The 23,513-nt window shown below is 52.3% G+C and overlaps 2 protein-coding genes across 2 annotated transcripts in view; both read right to left on the bottom strand.

Moving 5' to 3' along the window:
* The window catches only part of CRYBB2 (crystallin beta B2), a 134,111-nt gene extending 132,857 nt beyond the window's left edge, over positions 1-1,254 (bottom strand). The window contains exon 1 of the mRNA XM_056859137.1: positions 1,250-1,254. The gene's annotated coding sequence lies outside the window, so the exon portion shown is untranslated. The remainder of the gene's footprint in view (positions 1-1,249) is intronic.
* Positions 1-22,946, bottom strand: part of SGSM1 (small G protein signaling modulator 1) — a 41,338-nt gene extending 18,392 nt beyond the window's left edge. The window contains exons 1-8 of the mRNA XM_056859135.1: positions 22,841-22,946; positions 7,864-7,939; positions 5,931-6,093; positions 4,889-5,041; positions 4,005-4,072; positions 2,672-2,817; positions 1,250-1,381; positions 114-238 (exon numbers count right to left, since the gene is read on the bottom strand). Of these exons, the coding sequence (XP_056715113.1) occupies positions 114-238; positions 1,250-1,381; positions 2,672-2,817; positions 4,005-4,072; positions 4,889-5,041; positions 5,931-6,093; positions 7,864-7,927 (851 nt within the window). The 5' untranslated portion in view covers positions 7,928-7,939; positions 22,841-22,946. The remainder of the gene's footprint in view (positions 1-113; positions 239-1,249; positions 1,382-2,671; positions 2,818-4,004; positions 4,073-4,888; positions 5,042-5,930; positions 6,094-7,863; positions 7,940-22,840) is intronic.
* Between the last annotated feature and the right edge of the window lie 567 nt (positions 22,947-23,513).

Genomic DNA, 23,513 nt, shown 5'->3' with positions numbered 1-23,513 from the left:
CACCAGGCCACCCCCTCCCCACCAGAATTCCTCACACTGTTTGCTTAGTCTCAGGAGGGTCTCTGGGCAGCCCCCTGTTCAAGCCCACTCCTTATCCACAACAGGTGCGTCACCTTTTCTCGTAGTCCAAGTCTCCCACGGAGCCGTTCATCAGCTGGTTCGGAGTCCACTTCAGCGTCATGATGTCAGCAGTCTGGTGAAGGGACAGGTATCCCGGAATGGCCTCCATGTCATCTCGCTGGGAAGAGAGAGAGAGCACCGAGGCAGCTGCTAGATGGCCGCTCTGCCAGAGGCAGGTGCACCCCACACGCCCACCGATCGCAAAAGAGGATTTCAGGTGTGGAAGTCAGCACCCTGCTCATTTCTTTAAAAAGGTAAAGGTCCCCTGTGCAAGCACCGGGTCATTCCTGACCCATGGGGTGACGTCACATCCCGACGTTTACTAGGCAAACTTTGTTTTTACAGGGTGGTTTGCCAGTGCCTTCCCCAGTCGTCTACACTTTACCCCCAGCGAGCTGGGGACTCATTTTACCAACCTTGGAAGGATGGAAGGCTGAGTCACCCTTGAGCTGGCTACCCAAACCTTCCGTCGGATTCGAACTCAGGTCATGAGCAGAGCTTTTGACTGCATTTATTTACCTTACAGATTTTATTTTTCTCCTTCTCCCATAGTACTAGAACTTGGAGTCACCCAACGAAGGCTTTAAAAGGGGATCAGCCAGATTCACGGAGGAGCCGTCCATCAATGGCTATGAGCCATGGTGACTAAAGGGAAACCCAATGCCAGGAGGCAACAGCAGCAGCAGCAGGGGAAGGCCTGGCCTTTTTGCCCAGTTGGTTGGCTGAGGAAGGGTATCTGGTTGGCCTCTGTGTCAGGCAGGATGCTGGATCAGATGGACCCCCCCCCCCCCGCCACTGCTCTGATCCAGCTGCATCCGTCTTATGTTCAATTGTCCAGGTGGCCTGGATATCTGACATTTCAGGGTTGCCAAACATGGCTTTTAAGAACCAGGAGGAAAAGGGAAGAGCCTTTTGTGCTCTGCCAATCTCCTTGAGCGTCCTCATGGTTATCTGAAGAATCAATTACACATAACTTCAACAAAAAAATGGCAGATTTCCAGGATTTGCATCAAGTACCAGAAGCATTAAGCATGGCTTGGTAGCGGGGGACTCGTTCACTGAGCTTAGATTCCACCGGTCTCCTCCCGTGCTGGAGGCCACCCGCCACCCCCACTCACTGGTCACTTACCGGCTGCACCAGGACGTTGTTCTTGCCGTACAAAAGGGTGGCCCTGGAGTTCTGGTGCAGGGACTCCACGTAGTCTCTGGCTGAGAGGGACAGCCGGTCATCCATGCTGCCGCTAGAATGCCTTTTCTGGATCTAGGAGAGTCCAGCAAGAGGGAAAAGGAGAAGAATTGCTGACCCTGCAGCCATCGCAGCATCAAGGGAGAATTTTGCCAGCTGCAGCTTCTCCCGTCAGAGGGTTTCAGCAGAGGGAAAAGCTGACCCAGAAATCCTCCCTTACAAGGCTGTGACATTACTCTGTTCGTGGTGGATCGTGAGATGCAATGGGATCCATCAGCTTCCCAATAAGTGGGGAGACCTCAGGGTATTTTCCCCTGCCCACCTCTCTCCCCATCCAAGTGTCACAATTTGTTGAATTTATTCATTTTGATTTCATCTGCCAATACCACAAAAGGGAGCAGCCCTCCCTCCCCAAAGGGGATGTGTTAAGTTACAAGAAGAATTCAATTCCAAGAGCTGGGTGGATGAACAGATAACACGGCCATGCCTGTAGATTCAGCACATGGTGGGAGTATCCAGATAGGCAAGCAGTAGCCCCCCTTTATATTTACAACAACCTTGTGAAGTAGGTTAGACTGCAAGGAAACCACCGATGTGTGAATCAGGGTCTCCAAATCCAAGCTCTCAAGCAACACCCTAGAGCAGGTGTCCCCAAACTTTTCCAGCCTGCAGGCACCTTTGGAATCCCGATACAGTGCGGTGGCCGCAGATGCAAAATGGCCGCCACAAAATGGCTGCCGCAGCTGACCTTCAGTCATACAGTGAAGATCTCTGTGTTCTGGTGGCAGCTGCTGCCAAAGCAAAGTTTTTGAAAATCTGCACAGCCATCAAATCTCCTGTGGCCAAAAGCCCCACCTGGCCCTGCCCACCTCCTAAAAATACTTGACGGGCTCCAGGGATGCTAGCGGGCGCCATGATGCCCATGGGCGCTATGTTGGGAAACCCTGCCCTAGAAAAGAATCCTGTCTCCGCCTGTCCCCTCTGCCCGGATCGTCACGCAGAGTCTTACTATATCTCTTCTACCCATTGGACTAGCCCACAGCGCTCCCCATAACACTCACGGGAGGGTGTGTTTTTGGACAGTGTAATCCGCCCTGAGCCTGGCTTGGCTGGGAATTGAGGGCGGGCTATAAATATGGATAAAGAAACAAACAAACAGGACTGCCTCAAAATAGAAATTAATTAGGAGGACACAGGTGAGGACCACCAGCCTGATCTCAGAGCGCCCCCTCCCCCAGTTACAAGACCAGTTAAGCTGAAGGCCATCAAAGACACGGACCTTGCAGAGCTGACCCAGCTGGCCCAGAACACCCGCAACCCCTCCCTCCCCCAGCCTCTTCCTCGGTTTCCCCACCCGCCACCTACGCAGAGGGCGGGGCGCTTGGTCGGCGAGTCCTGGCGACAGTGGGAGCCGTGGATCCGGTGCCGCTGGACCAGCTCGTCCGCCGAAGGGTCGGTCCAGAAGTGATCGGCCGTTTTCATCTTGGTGTACTCGAGGGCACAGGGCCCCACTGCACGGGGTGGAGGAAGACGGGTCAGGAAAGGGCGGGCGGGCAGGACCGGCTTCTGCTCCGAACACATACATGCACACTCCCATCTCCGGGCCAAGCCCAGCCCAACGGTCAGCGCCCAGGGGCTCCAGAATTCAAGAAGTGCCAAATGCCCAGGGGGATCCTAGAGGGTGGGGGCACAATCATGCACCTCTCCCCTCAAGCTGGACCCCTCAAAGAGCACGCTCTGGCCTGAGGGAGTGGGCCACACCCTGGCAGGCTTTCTCAACTGCAGCCCTCTGAGGGAAAGAGGACACTGTCAATAAAGATACTGAGCAGGGAAGGCACTTACCCCCACACACCCTCTTAAAAAGGTAATTGGGCATAAAATTGATTCTCTCCAAGGACAACAAAAATGGCTTGAGAGCTGCTTCCGCTCCCCCAGGGGCCAGCAAGAGCCACGGGGCTGCCTCCAGACACTCCCCCCCCCAGGTGTTCCCTTGGAAAAGGATTATTTCCAGAGGAAACGAGTCCCACAACAACCCTCCAAAAATGATGTCAGTCTGGCTCCATCTGGCACATGAACACATGAAGCTGCCTTCTACTGAATCAGACCCTCAGTCCATCAAAGTCAGTCTTGTCTACTCAGACCAGCAGCGGCTCTCCAGGGTCTCAGGCAGAAAAGAGTCTTTCACATCACCTACTTGCCTGGACCCTTTAACAGGAGATGCCGGGGATTGAACCTGGGACCTTTTGCATGCCGAGCAGATGCTCTACCACTGAGCTACAGCCCCTCGGCAGGTTGTCCACCCTCTTACCCTTGCCTCGCCTTTTCCTCCTCGCTCTCCTTCCCTTGCAGCTGTAGACACCTCCAGTCAAAGCAGATTCCTGCATAACCCAAAGACCTGCTTCCTGCCCTGGGCCCATTCGTTCCTGGTAAGGCCAGTCAACTGTGGGGCTTTGAAATGGAAAGGCACAGAAGGGTCCTGGCTCAGCCCTCAGCATCTTTACTTAAGAAGGGATTTGGGCTACCAGGCTGTCGAAAGCCCTTCTCTGCTGCCCAAGACCCTGGAAAGCTCTGGCCTGTGAGATCGGACAAGACCAGGCTCAAGAGGCCTGGGAGGGGGGGCTGACGTGGCAGAAGGCAGGTAGAAAGGAGCGCCCTTCCAGCTACAAGATGCACCAAAGTCTAGAAAGGCTCCACAAACCCAGCAGAGAGGCGAGAATCGGCCCATCGACAGGATCCATTAGCAGGGCTTCTTTTTCATAGTATTTGCTGGGAACAGAAAGGGAGAGAGACAGAGGGCTTAGAAGGCAGGGAGCTGGCCAGAAAACAAAGCATCCAAAAAGGATTTTCATGATATTAACCAGAGGTACTCATGTTAATCAAACGTTGTTTTCGTAGGTTAATCAGCATCTGAAATTACCGATCACATTCTTGCCTAATAAAAGGAGTTACAGTTTATTTTAAGTCAAACCATTAACTCAAAGAAGTTGTCGGTTTGTTCTACTGGCTAACGATCAGACCCCTAGACCCCTAACATTCATTGTGCTATAAGACAGAAGTGTCTGGGGACACCACTGGCCAACTTCCAGCCTCTGGAGCCACTCCTGAGGGAAAAGTGACCAACAGGGGCTGTGAGAGTGGCCACCCCAGACTCACCAGGCTAGCCTGATCTCATCAGGTCTCAGAAGCTAAGCAGGGTGGGCCCTGGTTAGTACTTGGATGGGAGACTGCCAAGGAATACCTGGGTTGCTACGCAGAGGAAGGCAATGGCAAACCTCCTCTGAACATCTCTTGCCTTGAAAACCCGATGGGGTCGCCATAAGTCGCCTGTGACTTGATGGCACTTGACACACACACACACACACACACAATGTTTTAAAACTGCCTACCTCCCATCCATTCTTGAGGAAGGATGGAGCAGCATTGAGTAAATACAAGATCAGTAAAGGAAAGCTTAAGCAGGCCCAATCGTTGCACTCTGCAGGCTCCCCAGACCTACAGTTTCAACACACCAACCTAGTTGTGCTGGTCAGCTGTCCCAACAGAGAGAAGAAAGGAGCCGTCCTACAAACGCTGCAGCCTTACCTGCTGTTTTCCACCAAGTGGTGCACAATTTTGTCCAGGACTTTCTCAAAAAGCGCCGTGCGGATCCAGAGGTGCCTGATGGCCTGAGGAGACAAGCTGGGGACTTTCTGGACCTTGCGCGTATTCTCCTGTGACCCCGGGCCCTGGTTGCGTCTAAGAGGAAACAAGTGAGAAAGAAGCCCGCCCCTTCATTAGTGTCTCTAGATAAATGCATGAAGAACCCACACACACACACACACACACACACTCCATCTCTGACCCCATTTTATATATATTTCTTTACAGAACAAAATGATATCTATTTATACAAATTTTCCCCCTGAAATTTGCAAAGACAACCAGTGCAAGATGCTGCAGACTCTGCATTTGCTTAAACAAATTAGAGAAATCAGCTCGATTCGAGTTCAGTAGCAACTTAGAAACCAACAAGATTTTCAGAGAAGGAGCTTTTTGAGAGTCAGAGCTCCCTTTGTCCGAAAGGCTGAAGAAGCCCAGTACCCTGAAAATCCTGTTGGTCTCTCCGGTGCTCCTGGACTCGAATCGAGCGGTTCTACTGCAGACCAACATGGCCCTGCCCTTGGAAACTATCTTGGAGAAATCAGCTACTCTTGCCACGGCATCTGGGTTGCCTTGATCCAGAATTTTCACTTTTTAAGGCAGATGTTACCTTGTCATTCCTATCCAGCAACCATGCCTGAGGCAGAAGTAGAAAAAGAAGAAGAGTTGGTTTTTATATGCTGACTTTCTCTACTTTTTAAGGAGAATCAAACTGGCTTACAATCACCTTTCCTTCCTCTCCCCACAAGTAAAGTAAGTTTAAGCTTGATAAGGAAATAAGTACTGCATATATTTCAGTTTTCCCCAAAATGCGCCCCCCAAGTTTTCCCCCTCCACAGCTTCCAAATTTTCAGAAATGTTATATTTCTGCACACAAACCTCCCGCGTTCTCACTTGACCAATGGTCTGGATCCCCAGCAAAGCTCCTGCCTAACTGGGGCACAGTCCCGTCACCATTGCCCCTGCCCATTCCCCATCGACTCACGCATTCTCGATGAGCTGCTCCAGATCCTGCACCTTTCGAGAAAGCTCTTCAGCTGGAGGGAAGGTCTTTCCCACTTTCATGAACAGAGCAGCAATCTTGTTGCTGCGCAGGAAACCAGCTGCTCGACGCTTCAGACCGTGCAGGACGCAGGCCTCAACCGCAGCTGCGGGCAGAGGGAGAGGAAAGAGTGTCCTGTGCCGAAGCGGTTGCTTCCTGAACACCAGGCAATGCCAAGAACCCCACAGTAAACACGGATCCCGGGGACAGCGCTGCAAGAAACCTGAGTCTGGAACGCCTCCTCACCATGGCCACAATCTATTCCTTGTCTTTCCCTGGCACCACAGTTGCTACGTAGGGGTGTGCATCCAGAGATACAAGAGCCAAAAACATATCTGAAATTAGCCATTTCAGCCCAGCTTTGGTATCCCTAAATAAAAACAAGCACTGCTGGAATTATGAGAGTAATGAAAAGTCTCAAAAAGCCCAGCAGGCCGCAATTTGCAGCCAGCAGCCCGGCAGCCATTCTCCAGCTGTTTGGGTCCAGGCGGGCTCTTCCTCCCACAGAAGGAAGGGCCAGAGGCTGTGATGCAGCCCCAAAGAGCTGGTCAGCCATGCCTTCCTTCCCTTCCCGGGGGGTGGTATTGGTGCTTCATTTTAAATTTCAAGTTACTGTTTTTCTACAGGTGATGCTTTTCAGGAGCTGACATTTCCAAAGCCAAAAACTGTGCCGGGAAATAATTGTTAAAACAAGCTCCCCCTCCCCGAAATTCCAGCACAATGAAAAGTACACCCTGGAAAAACCAGACCTGAAATCCAAACAGAAATGGTTCCATTAGAAGATTTTAAGATGAAATGGCTACCAGTATATGATAAATATTTACCTGGGTCGGAAATTTCTGTTAGAGGCAGGATATAGAGAAATGTTATTTACTGATATTATGTACCAGGAAACGATAGTTTCAGTTTACGGTTAGATTTAAGAATATCAAATTATATCGAGGCACCACTGAGTATCTGATTATTTGTTATCTATAAAGTGATCTCATATATCTTGTAAAACTTAGTATTTTATAAAGAATAGAAAACTCTGTAAAGGGCATCATAAAGAACTAGTTTTAGCTTTTAAGGGGTGAGAATTAAGTTGATATATTAATGTTTTAATCTGTAAAGCTTGAACACAGGCATGTGTCTGTTTGTTGCAGCGCACGCCCTAATGCTGAGCAGCCTGACACTTCTGGTGTTCCCCCAGGCAGAGAGTCCAGCCACCCTGCCTGCCTCTAGCTCACCGACGGCGCATTCCGAGTTTGCTCATCATGGACTCGGACCTGGTTAATGGTTGGGCTCAGAGGCTCTGCCTTCCCTCCTCCCCTTGTGTGAAATGCCAAGACTGAGGACAGAGGTGTGTGGTGCGCTCTAACCGCGTGTGACATCCAAACACGGGCACATTAACCAGAAGAGGTTGGCTTGTTTCCTAGTCACCAGGATTCTTAGCTAGGACTGAACCCTGGGGAAAAAGCTCCAAGTGCAGAGAAGAAACAAATTTCAATGAGTTGACGGGCACCTGGTTTCGCAAACTGCTCTCCAATGCCCAGGCTACATTCAGCTGTCTAAAGCAAATCTCCACTGTCCACAGCTGACACACATTTGGGCTGGCACCCACCCTCCTCTCTCCCTTCATACCAAGATGGAAGTCCTCGGCCAACTCTGGTCATTAGTCATGATGCTGGAACAGCCTGGGGTTCGTCTCCTTCCCGACAACTGAGGTTTAGATGGGGGCAGGCAGCCCTACACCCCCTGGGGTGGTGTCATGAGCTGAAGGAGCAGGGCTTGACAGCCTTGAAAACCCAAAACTCAGAGGAGCTTCAGACCTGCAGGAGATCCTTGTTCAAGGAGAGCCGAAGGAAAAAAGAAGCCCCAGGGCCTGCAGACTCACCGCAGAAAGAGATAATGTGGCTGCTGTCTTCATGCACAAATTTCCTGGTGACGGCTTCCTCCATGATTTGCTTCACCTGCCAAAACAAGACCCGGAGGTAACACTTCAGACACACTGGACAGCCCTGGAGGGCCAAACTCCACATGTGGCTCAGTACCCAAGGGTTGCCGGGCTGGCCTGCAGTAGAACGGCTACTTTTGAGTCCGGTAGCACCCTGGAGATCAGCAAGATTTGGAGGGTATGCGTTTTCAAGAATCAAGGAGCTTGGAATCTCAAAAGCCTGGAAATTTCAAAATACCCCAGATATTTTGTTGGTGTTAACACATGAAGCTGCCTTATACTGAATCAGTCCATCAAGGTCCATCAAAGTCAGTATTGTCTACTCAGACCGGCAGCAGCTCTCCAGGGTCTCAGGCAGAGGTCTTTCACATCACCTACTTGCCTAGTCCCTTTAACTGGAGATGCCAGGGATTGAAGCTGGGACCTTCTGCATGCCAAGCAGAGGCTCTACCACTGAGCCATGGTCCCTCTCCTATGTCTTCTACACGGTGCTCCTGCACTCGAATCCAGTGGGTCTGTACCCGTGGCTGGATTCCCCAATGTGGAAATCAGCTACAAATAGCAATATGGAGGAGGGCCATGGCACAGAGGGAAAGGAAGGTTAACTCCTCCCCCTCCCCCCGTCATTTCCTTAGTGGAAATGCCCCCCTCAGCTGCTTGTACAGCTGGTAAGGGGGGGGAGGAGTCTCCATACCATGCAAGTCTTCTCCCTAGTAGGACTTAAAGCAGTGGGGGGGGGGTATCCCAGAGGCAGCATTTCCAGTGCATCAAGCAGACAAAGCAGGGATGAGAGTGAATCCCTCCCGCTCCGCAGTGCTTTGGTCCCAATCCACAGCAGCCTCTCAGCAGTTTGATCCTGCTTCACTGATTATAGATCCCCAGCACTCTGTGGATCATTCAGTGCTGAATTAGCCACAATGGCCACAGAACAGTTTATGCTTTACAGGCAACACAAAATTGATAGAATCACAGAGTCGGAAGGGGCCACACAGGCCATCTAGTCCAACCCCCTGCTCAATGCAGGACCAGCCTAGAGCATCCCTGACAAGTGATTATCCAGCCTCTGCTTGAAGACCGCCAGTGAGGGGGAGCTCATTCCACTGCTGAACTACTCTCCATAAAGAATTTTTTCCTAGTGTCCAGTTGGTACCTTTCTGCCTGTAATTTAGACCCATTAGTGCAATTCCTATCCTCTGCTGCCAACAGGAACAGCTCCCGTTTCCTTTTTCTACACAACAAGTGAATAGTGCCGCCTTCTTTTTTTCTAAATGATCCTACTAAAAGACGCACTTTACTAAAGAGGCGTATCATCTAAGAACCTTTCAGTTTATTTAGAACATTTTTAATCCCACACTTCCTTCTTCCAAGGCGCTCTGGGCAGCGCACCTCCCTCTCCCCCCTCCTCCATCTTATCCTCTCAGCAACCCTGTGAGGTAGGCAAGGCTGAGAATGTGTGGTTGGATGAAGATCACCAAGCAAGCTTCCATGGCAGAGCAGGGATTTGAACCTGAGCTTCCCAGATTCTAGTCTAACAATGGAACCACCACACCACACCGGTCAACCCAATCACTTTACCACCAGATCATAAATCAGCTAAAAGATGAATCCCTTGCCAAGCATCTTGAGTTCCAGTCCTACCAGTTGCAACCAGCCACTCAGCCGTTCCTAGGGGAAGGGGCCGTGGCTCAGTGGTAGAATCTCTGCTTGGCATGCAGAAGGTCCCAGGTTCAATCCCCAGCATCTCCAGTTAAAGGGATTAGGCAAGTAGGTGATGTGATAGACCCTTTTCCGCCTGAGACCCTGGAGAGCTGCTGCCGGTCTGAGTAGACAATACTGACTTTGATGGACTGAGGGTCTGATTCAGTATAAGGCAGCTTCATGTGTTCATATCTTTCTGGTCTTTGAAGCACCAGTGACCAAACTGAAAGGTCTTGAAAGCCCCCCCTTCCACACACACACACACAAAATACACACTCATTCGCAAATCCAGGAAAGAGACTTTGTATTTTCATCATGTGCAGAAATAGACAGGGGGTGAGGAAGAGGTAATTGAAGGCTGAAGATTAAGAGCGGGAGAGAGAGAGCTGCCTTCGGACATCCATTCATGGCCATTCTGCCCATTCATCCCGCTGGGTCTCACTAGCACCACCAGGAGACCACATATCCATGCAAACGGGGGAGGGCAATAATGCTTTGCTCACATCAGTTGCTTCCAGCCTGCGCATCGTTTCGGAGAATGGTTAAATGGCTACGTGTGGTCACCAGAGGAAAGGGAGCAGATGGCCAGCTGCCTGTGGGGGCAGCAGGCAACTCTACGCTGGGATGGGCACGGCTGGAGCCCAGGCGAGGCCCCATCTGCTCCTCTGCCACTCTCTACAAAATGCAAGAATGTTAGAACGGTTTCCTGGGTCAGACCAAGGGGCCACCCCAAGCTGGCCTCCTGCCCTGCACCCCTGGCACTCGGCTCAGCTAAGCCTTCCTGAAGTGCCACTGTGGCTGGGGGAGAAGGAGGAGGAGGAAGAGGTGGTTTTTATATACCGACTTTCTCTACCTTTAAGGAGAACCAAACCAAATCTCCTTCCCTTCCTCTCCCCACAACAGACACCCTGTGAGGGAGGTGGGGCTGAGAGAGCTCTAAGAGAGCTGGCTTCATGTGGAGGAGTGGGGAAACCAACCTGGGTCACCAGATTAATATCCGCCGCTCCTGTGGAGGAGTGGGGGAATCAAACCCGGTTCTCCAGATCAGAGTCCACCGTTCCAAACCACTGCTCTTAACCACTACACCACAAAGGCTTCAACTTGGCTGGGTGGAGTGGCAGCATGAAGCCACACACACACACACACACACACACACACACACACACACACACACACACACAGCCTCCCACTTCTATCAGCAACAGGCATGCAGATGTGAGGGCAAGCAGAGCCGCTTTGGGAGGGGGGGCTGCCTTCTGGAAGGCCCCGCTGCCAGTGAGCATGCACAGAGAGCATGGGTGCCAGGCCTCTTCCCTTGCTTTGAGGCAGCACCCTGACGTGGGTGGTAGAGATGATCCCACCAGGTCTCTCTCTGCCCCTTAGAGCTTGTTCCTTACTGTGGTTCACCTCTGGGGACTTGGCTTATGTTTCCTGTACTGTTCTTTTGATGGGATACCCCAGGGTCCTGGTAAGACCATCACTCTCATGGGCTCCCACTCTTACCATGCAACTTCCTGTCACATGCCTGCATCTCAAAGAATCCCCCACTCAGGGGGACCCAACCAAAGCTAGTTTAGAAGATTCATAGGCATGGCCACCAAAAGACCCCAGAAGCGCCCAGCAGCTGCCCTGAATTAGCATTTCCAACTCCTTGGAGCCAAACCCTGTAGAAAGAGCCAAGGAAACATTCATATGTCTCTTTAAGATTCAGTATCAATTTTAGGAGCCAGAAAGAATCGCTGCCCAAGATTTTCCCATCTCTGTTGTCCCTCTCCATTTCCCAGGAATAGGGAGGGCTACATGACCACAGAGAGGCCGTCATTCCCTGGGGAGGGGGGGTGTCTCAGGCCACACTGTGATCCTGTTGAATGATGTTTGTGCTGGGCAGAGTGGGTACAAGACTCTCTCCCAAGATTTTTGCCCACAATTACGGCATCCTTTGCTCTCTTACAAGGAAAAGTAAACCCGATCATAAGCTGCCTCTGATGAGACAACAAAGAAATCTCTTAAATACATAAATAAACTTAAAAGATGAGCGCTGCTATACACGTAAGGACATCGTGTAACTGGAGCAGTGGGGGGGGGGGTCATAAATGCTGCCCACTCAGCATTTCCCTCCCACTCAGAGAAGTCCCAGCAGAGAGTTTAAAACAAGACGTGTCTGAAACATTAGTTGTATCCTGACACGTAAGCAGATGCATGGGACTGTCACAATCAAAATTCTGAAATCTGTTTAAATTACACAAAAAGTTGAAACTGCGCAGGAGTCTGAGGAGCTTTTCCCTTGCTTGTAAATTATAATTTTAGAATTCTTGCAAAAAGAGACAGAGAAGCAACCACATTGTAAAGCCCTGAAGGGCTAGGCCGGGGGTCTCTTAAGGACCCACTCCTCTGGTATGAGCCTGTCTATTTGCAGAGATAAAAGTGCTGAAACCCTATTCTGGCTATCCTTGCCTTCAGGGGCTAAGCGGGCAGCCCCTGGGGCAGAGTCTTTTTCTGTGGTGGCACCCCAATTGTTGAGGACTTCCTTAAACACATTCACCCCAAGCCTTCCAGGCACCCCTTCAGAACCAAGCTAAACCTCTCTCATTTTCCCACACTTTTGAGCCCAGGTCTTTGTTCTGCTTTTTAAATTTGATGTAAAAAAAGGTAAAGGACCCCTGTGCAAGCACCGGGTCACATCCTGATGTTTTCTAGGCAGACTTTGTTTACGGGGTGGTTTGCCAGTGCCTTCCCCAGTCATCTTCCCTTTACCCCCAGCAAGCTGGGTCCTCATTTTACCAACCTCAGAACGATGGAAGGCTGAGTCAACCTTGAGCCGGCTACCTGAAACCAATTTCCGTTGGGATCAAACTCAGGTTGTGAGCAGAGCTTGGACTGCAGTACTGCAGCTTACCACTTTGCGCCACGGGGCTCTTAAATTTGATGTACTTTATTCTTTATCCTCATTTGTATGGAACCACCTTGGGTGCCAATAGTGAGAAAGCAAGATAGAACCATTGTAATTTTAAAAACGTATTAATGCTTAAGAGGAAGATTTGCATGGAGTGCTGATGGAGCAACTGAGCTCTTGCAAAGCTCATTTCTCAATAGGCAAGGATGCTTCCTTATCAAAGACTTCATAAGAGGGGAGGGGATTTGGCTCAGTGCTAAAGCACCTGCTTGGAAGGCAGAAGGTCCCAGGTTCACTCCCCGGCATCTCCAGTTAAAAGGATCAGGTAGTAAGTGACATGAAAGACTTCCACCCGAGACGCTGCCAGACAGAGTAGACAATATTGGCCTTGATGGATCAAGGGTCTGATCCAGAATAAGGCAGCTTCATGTGTTCATGCGTGTGAGAGTAAAGTACGGGGCTGGCTGGCCTCCTCCTCTCCCTGCTTTGTATCATAGAGGCCCAAGACCTTCTGTTTCTATCATCCATCTGTCAACGCCGGCACTCTCAGGGTTAGGCCCTGTTGCCAAAGCCGGCACATGCAGCTGTCTCCGTTTTTCACGGAAAACTCAGCATTGCCGCTGCTTCACCCACAGCTGAGGCACCTGAATCAGTGCCAATGACTCATCCTTTTCAGCCTCGAATTTTACCACTGTGCCCGCAGGCTGCTCCTCCTCCCCCCACCCCAAGATGACCCTCTTGGTAGAAAGGGCCTGTGCTCCTCATGAGCCAATTCAGGTCACAGCAGCCAGGCCCTGCGGGAGGAATTCAACCCCAGCAGCTCTCCAAGCTGTTTGCAATGCTAGAGCTCAGTTTTGGAAGCAAGAATAAAGCAGTTCTTCCGAACATGTGAGGGATGTCTCTCTGGCACTGCATGTACACCCGGTGCTGGAGCAGAGCGAGGGCTTCCAGGATCGGGGAGCTGCTTCTCAGGCTGCAACACCACCACCCCTTGGCCAAGCTCTCACAAACAACTAGTGTGCCTCTTTCTGGATTGGCCCACTTCACACTGCAGGTGAATCAATCAGTCATTGTGGACAGGTTCATGGAGGAGAGGGGCTATCCATGGCTACTAGTAAAAATGGATACTAGTCATGATGCATCCCTAGCAGAAGGAAAAAGAGGAGAATAAAACCCAACCTAGAAAGCAGAAGCTGGGTACCCAAGGTTGGGTGGGATGAAAATATATATAAATAATGAAGATATAATTTATTAGAAGTGCTATGTCAAGATTAAAATTATTTTAAAAGGTTGAAACAGCACAATGGCATTTCCTAAGGTTGTTATCTATAACCACATGCCAGACGCGTTTCAGCCTATATGGCCTTCCTCAGTGGTCTGTTTGAAACCCATGTAAAATATGCACACATTCATAGATATATATATTCATATACAGACATATACATATGTATATGAAAAATGGTTGGGAGGAGAAGGATTCTAACCTAGCCTCTTGGCTCCTAGTTTTCTATGTGCAAGGAAATTGTTTTTGTATGAAGGATAATTACTTGTATGAACCTGCCCCCCCCACAACCCTGCTGTGCGGAGCAGCCCCACTGACAAAGAGGTTTACTACCCATTCCCTAGATGGAAACTTTGCCTTTTCTGGGTTCCCAAAGCTCTGGCAACCTTCCCACCCCCCACCCCCCAGCACCAACCCATGCAGAGGAAATGTGCACGGAGCAATTCTGAAGACAAGAGTAGCAGAAACCCATTTTGCAAGCACCCTTCCCCTGGGCAAGGAGGAAATTCTGACCATCCAGAATGCGACAAACAACTCTACCTTGAGTCAAGGATGGCTCTGGACTTGTGCCCCACACGGAATTATGGCAGCCAGACCCCATGTGCAAGAGTTTCGGGAGCACTGACTCTCAGAAGCTGATACCCCCCCCCCAAAAAAAAATCTCTGTCTCTCAGGTGCTACTGGACTCGGTTCTAGCTGTTCTACTGCAGACCAACACAGCTACCCTCTGAAACCAGTGTTGGTTTCAGTATTGGACATGATATGTCAACAAAAACGCAAAAAATATGAAATCACAGAAGTAGAAAACAATGCAGTAAGAGCCAGCAATGCGGGGCAGAAATTTCTCCCCCCCCCCCCAAATTCTGATGCTATATTTTTCCATGGAAAATTTTCCGCCTAGCATAAGTAAATATAGTCTGTTTATTTATAGTCACAGCTATTGTGCTGCAAATCAATCATGTTAGACGGGCTCAGTGTGGGATACGAAGCACAAATGAACCCCGCTGCTTGTACAGGGTGTATTTGCCTTAGAATCATAGAAGCATAGAGTTGGAAAGGGTCACCAGGGTCATCTAGTCCAACCCCCTGCACAGTGCAGGAAATTCACAACTACCTCCCCCCCACACACAGTGACAGTGACCCCCTACTCCATGCCCAGAAGATGGCCAAGATGGGCCTCCCTCTCATGAACTGCCTAAGTTCATAGCATCCGCATTGCTGACAGACGGCCTTCTTTTGCTAACTTTATTTACATATTCCAATTCACATCTTCCTGGAAAACCTACATCACTGGTAAGAGCAAGATAACATGAAATAAACAACCCCTGCCCCCTCTACCACCTCGCACAGGGACCTGTCTCTCCACAAAGTCAGCAAATGCACAAAATAAGCACATGTTGTTACATTCATGACTTATGGGGCAGAGTTTAGACTTCTTTTCAGTGCACAATGCCCTGCCCACAAGATGTGGGTCTCCTAACTGGGGGTCTTCCAACCTATTCCAAGACAGCAGAAATTTGGAGATCACAGGGAGGGGAAACCAGGGGCAATCTGGCCATCATCCATGCTCCGCGCATGCCTGAGTACTCCAGCTGATCCATTCCTGGGCACACCTCTGCTCTCGTCATCTCTTGCTGGGTTTCCCTGGGAAATATTACAGGGTTTCCAAAACTGTGGGGCCAGGCGCACAAGAAGGGGGACCAGTTAGGGGAAGAAGTACATCGAGCTTTTAAAAATTACATCAAACAGTTTACAAAGTGACAGGAGAGACCTCCTCTGCCCAAGACCCTGGAAAGCGAGGGGGGCCCAGGGCAGCTTCCCATGTTCACGTGCTTTTCGGTGAGGGGCTGTGGCTCAGTGGCAGAGTGCCTGCTCCGCATGCAGGACGCCCCCAGTTCAAGGGCAGCCATCCTCAGGCAGCCAGACCTGGGAAAGGCGATTCTCTGCCCAGGACGCTGGAGAGCTGCTCCCGGTCAGAGGAGACGACATGGGAGGACTTGGCAGAGAGCAGCTTCATCTCAAAGGATCCACAGGCCCAAATTCGATTGTTTATTCATTAACTTAATTTATACCCTACTTTCCCCTGCCCCCAATGGGGACCCAAAGTGGCTTGTAACATTACCCCCCTCTCCATTTTATCCTTACAACAACCCTGAAAGGTAGGCTAGGCTGAGCACATGTGACTGGCCCAAGGTCACCCAGTAAGCTTCCATGGCAGAGTGGGGATTCGAACCTGGACCTCCCAAGTCCTAGTTCAGCCATAAGAACATAAAAAAGGCCCTGCTGGATCAGACCCAGGCCCACCAAGTCCAGCAGTCTGTCCACACAGTGGCCAACCAGGGGCCTCTGGGAAGCCACAAACAGGACGACTGCAGCAGCACCATCCTGCCTGTGTTCCACAGCTCCTAACAGGATCGCTAAAATCCAAGCAGCCCATGAAGCACAGAAAATTTTTTGCCAGCGAAGTTTCCGAAGTGTTTGACTGAAGAAGCCACATATTTGTGGTGAAAACGTGAGAATCAATCCGGAGACTGTTTTCAAGTACTCATATGCTACGACATACACTTTTCAATCCTGAGAGGATATAATTAGTCATCTGTCTTCAAGTCTAATTGACATCTACAACTGCAAGAAAATGACTGTTCCATTCTCAAACTAAGCTTTCTAAGCTTTTTGGATTTGAATAGCTGTTGAATAACGTCCTACTGAAATTGTTTGGACATATCTATTGAAGAACGTTATATTGTTTTTCCTCAGGGATTATATTCAGTTAGCATTAGGTTTTTGTATATAAACTGTATATAGTCTTGTATATTTGATTGTGAGTATTTGTGATGCACATTGTCTTTGTCATTATCACTATTTTGAAAATATATTGAGATTTTCTAATTGGAATTTGGGTATGAATTATTGAGCCTTATACTGGTTTTTTGCCTAACCTTCAGGTACTAGCTGGAGATCTCCTGCTATTACCACTGATCTCCAGCCGATAGAGATCAGTTCCCCTGGAGAAAATGGCCGCTTTGGCCATTGGACTCTATGGCATTGAAGCCCCTCCCCTCCCCCAAACCCCGCCCTCCTCAGCCTCTGCCCCCAAAACCTCCCGCCGGTGGCAAAGAGGGACCTGGCTACCCTACTGATAGGCCAAGGGTCTGACTCAGTGGAAGGCAGCTGTGTGTGATCTCCCCACCCCCTCAAAAAGATGAGGGGAGAAACCAAAAACATCTACAAATAAAAGCACATCTGCTTTAAGATTAGCTACCAATGGCCAATCTTCAAGACAGCAGCCAGGGCTCTTCAGAAGCAGCTGCCCGGTGCCCCCACTGGACTGGTTCCCAAGGCTGACCCGAACTCACAGGTCAAGGCGGGGATTTCTCAAAGCCGACAGCCAGCCCTTTTCCAGATAAACTCTGGCAGAGCAGCCCAGGCAGTCCTGAAAAACCTGTTCTCTGCGTTTTACGTTTGCATGTGTGCAAGTCAAGATCAGATCTTTCAGCTTGCAGATTTATCATCCTATGAACAAAACACGCTTGGTATGCTGTCACCAGCAGGCAATTCCAATATCCTGTGGGGAGAAGCTGAAAAACTCCGCTGCAGATAAAAGAACAAGCAACACCCGATTACTAATTAAAAAAGGAACACGGCCGCCAGTGTTGCTGGCCTTCGGTCTCTGTTTGCTCTGGGTGACCACCCCCGCAGGACCCTGATAAGGGCTGAACCACCTCACTTGCCCCCTGCCCCACTTGTTTTTTAAGGAGACAGTGAACTATATTTTCTCCTTGCTTTCCTTGCCTCTTAAATGCCATCAACGGGCTCAGCCATTTATTTTTAATGCCCAGGCCATTGACGTCAAACTTTTAGAAGAAGGGGTCATATTTTTCAGCAATTGCCCACACACATTTCTGGGGTGGGGGGGTCCACCTCCTAAAAGTCAACATTCCAAGCACCTGCTCACCCAGGTGTGGCCCTTCCCCCAGCTGTGCTGCCTGCCACACGCACACACACCCTCTTGGAGCCGTAGGAAGTTCCAAGGCCAGGACCTGTGCTGTTTTCGTGAGATCTGTTGGCTTGCAGGCCCGGGGGAGGCACCCAAACAGACCGCTTTCATCTTTCAAGCAGGGCCAGGTGACTCTGGTGGCCAAACCCCCTCCATGCCAGGTGCTGCGGCTGCCCCCCTGCCCACCCTGCTGTTTCGGGGGAGCCTCAACCGGTTTGTGACATCGTCACCCAGCTGGCCAAGGCAACTGGGAAACTATCAGGCAGCCTGAGGAACCAATGACGCTCTCCAGTGGGCTGGAGGAGCCCCCCATCGTAATCCCCTCCCACTACATCAAAGCATCAAAAGTTTCCCTGGAGCAAGCAGTGGCCCTGGAGACCCACAAGGCTCCCCCCACCCCCGCTGCCAGCTGTCTGACAAGCATCTCTGCGTCCATCCCCAGCTCCATCCCAGTCGCTTCCCTGGAGTGGGGGGGGGGAATCCCCCCATGAGCATCCACCCGCAGGCCCACCCCGAGTCACTCTGCGGCCTCCATCTACGCAGCAATAGAAGAAAAAAGAGAGGAATGAAACCCAACCAGGTTGATAATTGCACACATCTTATAAGGGAGACATGTACAGCCCAGTATAACAATTTGAGACAATCTTACCAGATGTTTGTATAATTGGTAATATACTATAAAACCTATCTACATGCCTGGTCTGATATTGTCAGTATATGTGTATATATATCTGTAAATGTGTGTAAGTTTTACATGGGTTTCAATTGACCACTGAGGAAGGCCAAATAGGCAGAAACATGTCTGGCACATGGTTACGGTATATCAACCTTAGGAAATGCCATTGTGCTGTTTTAATGTTTTTAAAATAATTTTTATCTTGACATAGCACTTTTAAATAAATTATATTTTCATTATCTATTTATTTTATTTATCCCACCCAGCCCAGGGTACCCAGCTTCATCCACGCAGCCCATTTTTATTCCCACCGACTCAACGGCCTCCCTGATCACTGGAAGCGCCACACACTAAATTATGAGCCACGAGGCCAACAGAAGAGACCCACGTGACTCACATGAGCCTCGCCAGGTAGCAGCTTTGCACCCCGCGGAGACTTTTCCCTCCTGACTTCTGCTCTGGCCAACCGCTCGCACAAGCTGGACGTATCTCAAAAGGAATTCCAGGGGGAAATAATACTGGATCCACGCCAAAAGGTGGGGGAACCGAGAAGGGGAGAGAGAGAGAGCCTTATGACCACAGTAGATTTGGCTGGCAGAGGCAGCGCTCCTGCACAAGTACCAAAGGCCATATCCTGACCCCAGGAGCCGTGGGAGCTGCTCCTGCCCAGCCCAGCTGTGTCCACAGGAGGTCTCTTGGCCTCCTTGATTCCTGAGCTGGGGCAGAGGGAGAGAGCCATACTTTTGGAGGCTGGAAAAGGAATTGTGCAGCAAAAGAGATGCAGCCTGGATGGGGGACCCCGGAGCCCCCGCAACGAGCACAGGAGTGATCACTTGGAAACGGCACACCTTCCCACCCACAACAGAGATGCTGGGGTGATGCGGCTGTAGTGTTCCAGCTTCCGTCCTCTGCCTCCACCACACTCCTAACCCTTCCCATCGTTGAAATGACGATGCTGGGCTCAGGAGAAGGCTGTGGTTTCCTTGGAGACGAGCTGATGCTATCATCGCCAGAGGATGAGCTCTCACTACTGGACCAGGAGGGGAAGAGATGGAGTAAGGACCTCTTCCTGAACGGCTATCAAAGAAGCATGACTCAGAACGGGGAGAGAACACCAGGTCCTCCCTTGCAGGCACTAGAGAGCAGTCAGCTGCAAGCCACGGCCTCCGTCCTCGAACAGAAATAAAACACCTACCCACCCCCCACCATTTTTTAGAAAATGCCGCCCACAGCACAGAGCCGATGAAACGGCCCTTCTGTTTACCTCCAAAATGTTTTCTGGGGTGGCTGGGAGCTTGAGATGTTCTTATGTTCTTAAATCATGGAATCTCTTACCACTGGCTCTTCATCATCATCTACCTTACAGCCAGGTGTATTTATAGGACAGACAAGAATGATCAGCTGGGGAATTTCATCCCCACTACATTCCAAGCCCCGGGTTCATTCCATACAGGAGTTGCCGTAACTTCTACCCTTTGCCAGCCTTCAGGCACTGGCAGAGAAAGTCAGTGCTTCCCACAGCAAGCACAGGTAGAATAACAGCATCACAGAGTTGGAAGGGACCACCAGGGTCATCTAGTCCAATTCTTAGCACTCGAGGCAAACTACAGTTCCCAGGATTCAGGGTGGGGGGCTGGGGGGGGGGGAATCATGACCATTGTATTTCATGAATTGTTATCACTGCATAAAGCTTGTCTGTTAAAACCCCCAGCAATTCATCTCAGGTTCATGGACAACTGTACATTAAAAACACCATGCAACAGATAACAAGGTTCACAAATCTAATTTAAAAAATGTGTGAGAGAGGCAAAAAAAGCGATCTAATCCTCCCAGTCTGTGCCAGTGTTAAACCTACTCAATGCACAGTTCAGTCCATCAATGGAGGCGTGCCCACATCCCCTATCAGCAAGCGCAGACCGTCTTCCACGCGGCCCGTGTCCAACAGGCCTCGGCGTGGTCGAGGCAGACCTGGGGAATAAAAACGCTTCAAGCTCGCTGCTGGCAGATCAGACAATTAAAAGGCATTTACCGCCCACTGCAGACGGCCCCCGGCCTCCGTTTCAATGAAAGGAGGGCTGCCCGGCTGCCAGAGGAGGCCCGCCGGGCATCCAGAGTGACGAGTGCCTGCCTTCCAGACTCGAGGCCAGTTGCCCAGGCAACCAAAAGAACTTCTTCCTGTTCTGCCATCACAAATTTGGAGCTGCTCAAAATGGTGGCCCTGAACCCCCTCCACCAAGCACGTCAGTTCTGCCAAGATGTTTGGGAGGGCCCTGGGGGCCCTCAGGCTGCCCTCCCCACCAGAAGGGCCGCTCGAGCTCCCCAGGAGACCCAGAACATTTCCCAGCGAGAAAGAGGCCGATTCACACCTGCCTGGATCAGCACCTGGTTCATCCCTCTCCTTGTACAAGGGTTCCTTCGCTTTAGCTGACCCCTTCGGTCCCTAGACAAGGTCACTGGGAGTGTGGGGGGGAGGTAGTTGTGAATTTCCTGCATTGTGCAGGGGGATGGACTAGATGACCCTGGTGGTCCCAATTCTATGATTCTAAGGTTTTTCAGGGGGCTTCTCTTGCTACGCGCCTGCCGTGTCAGGGAACCAGCGGGAGTCGCAGACTGGCGATGCCCGACCCCCCCTGGCTGTAACACCAGGCCGTAAAACCAGCCTTCTCCCCCCACCTTCTGCTCCTTACGCGGTGTGGGCCCAGGCAACTTAGAGAGGCCCATGGCCACAGGCCCCCTGGTCACTGCCCTCCCTGCTCTGCCCATCTAGAGGCCCAAAAAGTACAGGCGCCATTTGGACACCACCAGCCACGTGCCCAGGGAGCAGCACGTGGGCAAGAGCCCCCTCCGGCTTGCAAGAGCAAACAGAACCAGGGGGGCCCTAAGTGCCCGCGGCTCCTTGGGCTGCCCAGGGTGGCCTTCAACCACGCGGCAGCTGATCCACCCCACACAGTTCCCTTGGATGCACAGCCGTCCAGGTGCTCGCAGCACGTTTGGAAGCGGCACAAATCCCAGAAGGCGCCGCTGGCCTCGAAGGGGCGACGGAATTTCTCTCGCGTTCTGGTCCCCAAAGCGGGAGGGGAGCCTGAACAAAACTCATCCGTGGCCTTTACATAACCGCCAGCAGATGCAGTGCGAAGCCACAGCCCGGTGCAGCAGCCCTGCCCCTCGCCACGGGAGCTGCAGCAAGGGAGGGGGCCAGAGGGACGGAGAGAGAAGCCCCCAAGCCCCCATGGCCAAGCAGGCTGCTCTGCCCACCCCACCCCCAGGCATCATCCACAGTCAGAGGTTGGTTGGCTTCAAATGGAGGGTTCCCAGAGGAACCGGCAGCCCAGCCCCCACCCAAGGGCCACCTGGATGGAGGCACACGCCCCTTCTGAGCCCCCCCCCCCTTGAGAATTGCAGCCCCTTGCTGAGACCCAGTGGGGAAAGCCTCGCAGGCACAACCAGCTGCTGACTCCGAAGGGCCTCCAAACCCCGTTTTATGGTCCTGAGGGCACAACTGGGGCAGAGGCGGGTGCCAAGCAGCCCAGGCGTCGGGGCTGGATTTTGACCCGTGTGCCCTTCCTCTGGGCAGGCGCCTCGGAGGTCCAGCTAGGAGACGGCCAGAGACCTCGGGGGTCAGATAATACAGGAGGCAAATGGCTGGGGGGCAGGGGGGCTGCATGCAGCCCTCTGCCCATTCAGTGCTCATAAGAAAGGATTGCGGATCTCTCGGCGGTCCTCTGGAGGGGGAAAGGCACTCTGCCCATACTCAGAGGCACTCTTCTTTCTTAATTCTCCACCTGCTCCGCAGCTGAGCACCTTTCTGGGCCAGACTTTAGACACAGCCACCCCCAACTGCTCTGAATACCGGGGGGGGGGCTAGTTGTGGAATACAGAAGGTCACGCCCCACAAAGCCACTGAGCATACAAAGAGTGCAATCCCCATCACCAGCAGTTATCCAGGACTGGTGAAAAAGTGGCAGCAGAGGGGGGTGGGGGTCGAACCCCATCACCAAGCAGGGTCGAACCCCATCACCCACCTCAAAGCCCCCCCCCCCCCGCATACACTTCCTCCTGGCTTGTCAGAAGCCCCAGAATCAGCTGGTCTTCCAGGGAACTCCTGGGCCCCCCCGCCCCCTCCCCAGCCACCCCCTCCCCCAAGGCGCAGAGGCCCACGGCCCCCAACGCCCCTCCCTTCTCAGCAGCCCCCTAACAGCACTCAGAGCAAACGGAGGGGGGGGCTGCGAAATGCCCCCCCCCCGCCACCCCCCAAGGCTTGGCGCGGATGAGTCCGAGGCTCGTGCCCTGATCCCGCCCCCTCCGGACTCCGGCCCCGGTGACGCGGGGAGGCGACCCCCCGCCCCCCCCCCCAGCCCCGCGGCCCCCCACCTCCTTCTTGGCGGTGCGCAGCAGGCGCTGGCGCGTCTCGGCCTCGGCGGGCAGCAGCAGCAGCGAGGAGGGCGTCAGGGCGCGCAGGGCCGCCGACCCCGACGCCCCCCCGACGCCCCGACGACCCCCCGAAGACGCCCCCGGCGCCGCAGCCATCCCGCTCCCTGCCGCCGCTGCCCGCAGCCCACCGCGCAGAGGAGGAGCAGGCGCCGCCCCCGACGGGCCGCCCACGGCCGCTAAGCGGCGCGCAACGCCCGCTCGCCTTCGCCTTCCCCGGCGGCGCTGCGCTGCGCTGCGTTGCGCTCCGGAGGGACCCGGTGGGGAAATCGAGGCAGAGCGCGAAAGCGCACGCGCGCCGGAGCCTCCTGTCTTCCCGGTCCCAGCCAGGATCCAGCCAGGATCGAACGCACGGCCGTGCGTTCGATCCTGGCTGGATCCTGGCTGGGACCGGGAAGACAGGAGGCTCCGGCGCCCGTGCGCTTTCGCGCTGTAGCAGGAGTGCGGGACCTTTTTCCTCTGCCCAGGGCCATTTGGAGATCTAGAGCATCCTTCGCGGGCCACGCAAAGTTATCCACTTAAACATTGGCCTGCTCTACTTGGTCAGACAGTTAGCCCAGAGGCAGGGCCGGAGACGGCGCCGAGTGTCCGCCGCATGCAGCGACTCGCTCTGGAG

Source organism: Euleptes europaea, chromosome 13 (assembly GCF_029931775.1).
Source record: "Euleptes europaea isolate rEulEur1 chromosome 13, rEulEur1.hap1, whole genome shotgun sequence".
Classification (NCBI taxonomy): Eukaryota; Metazoa; Chordata; class Lepidosauria; order Squamata; family Sphaerodactylidae; genus Euleptes; species Euleptes europaea.
The sequence above is the reverse complement of the archived record's forward strand: the minus strand, read 5'-3'. Positions and strand labels throughout refer to the sequence as shown.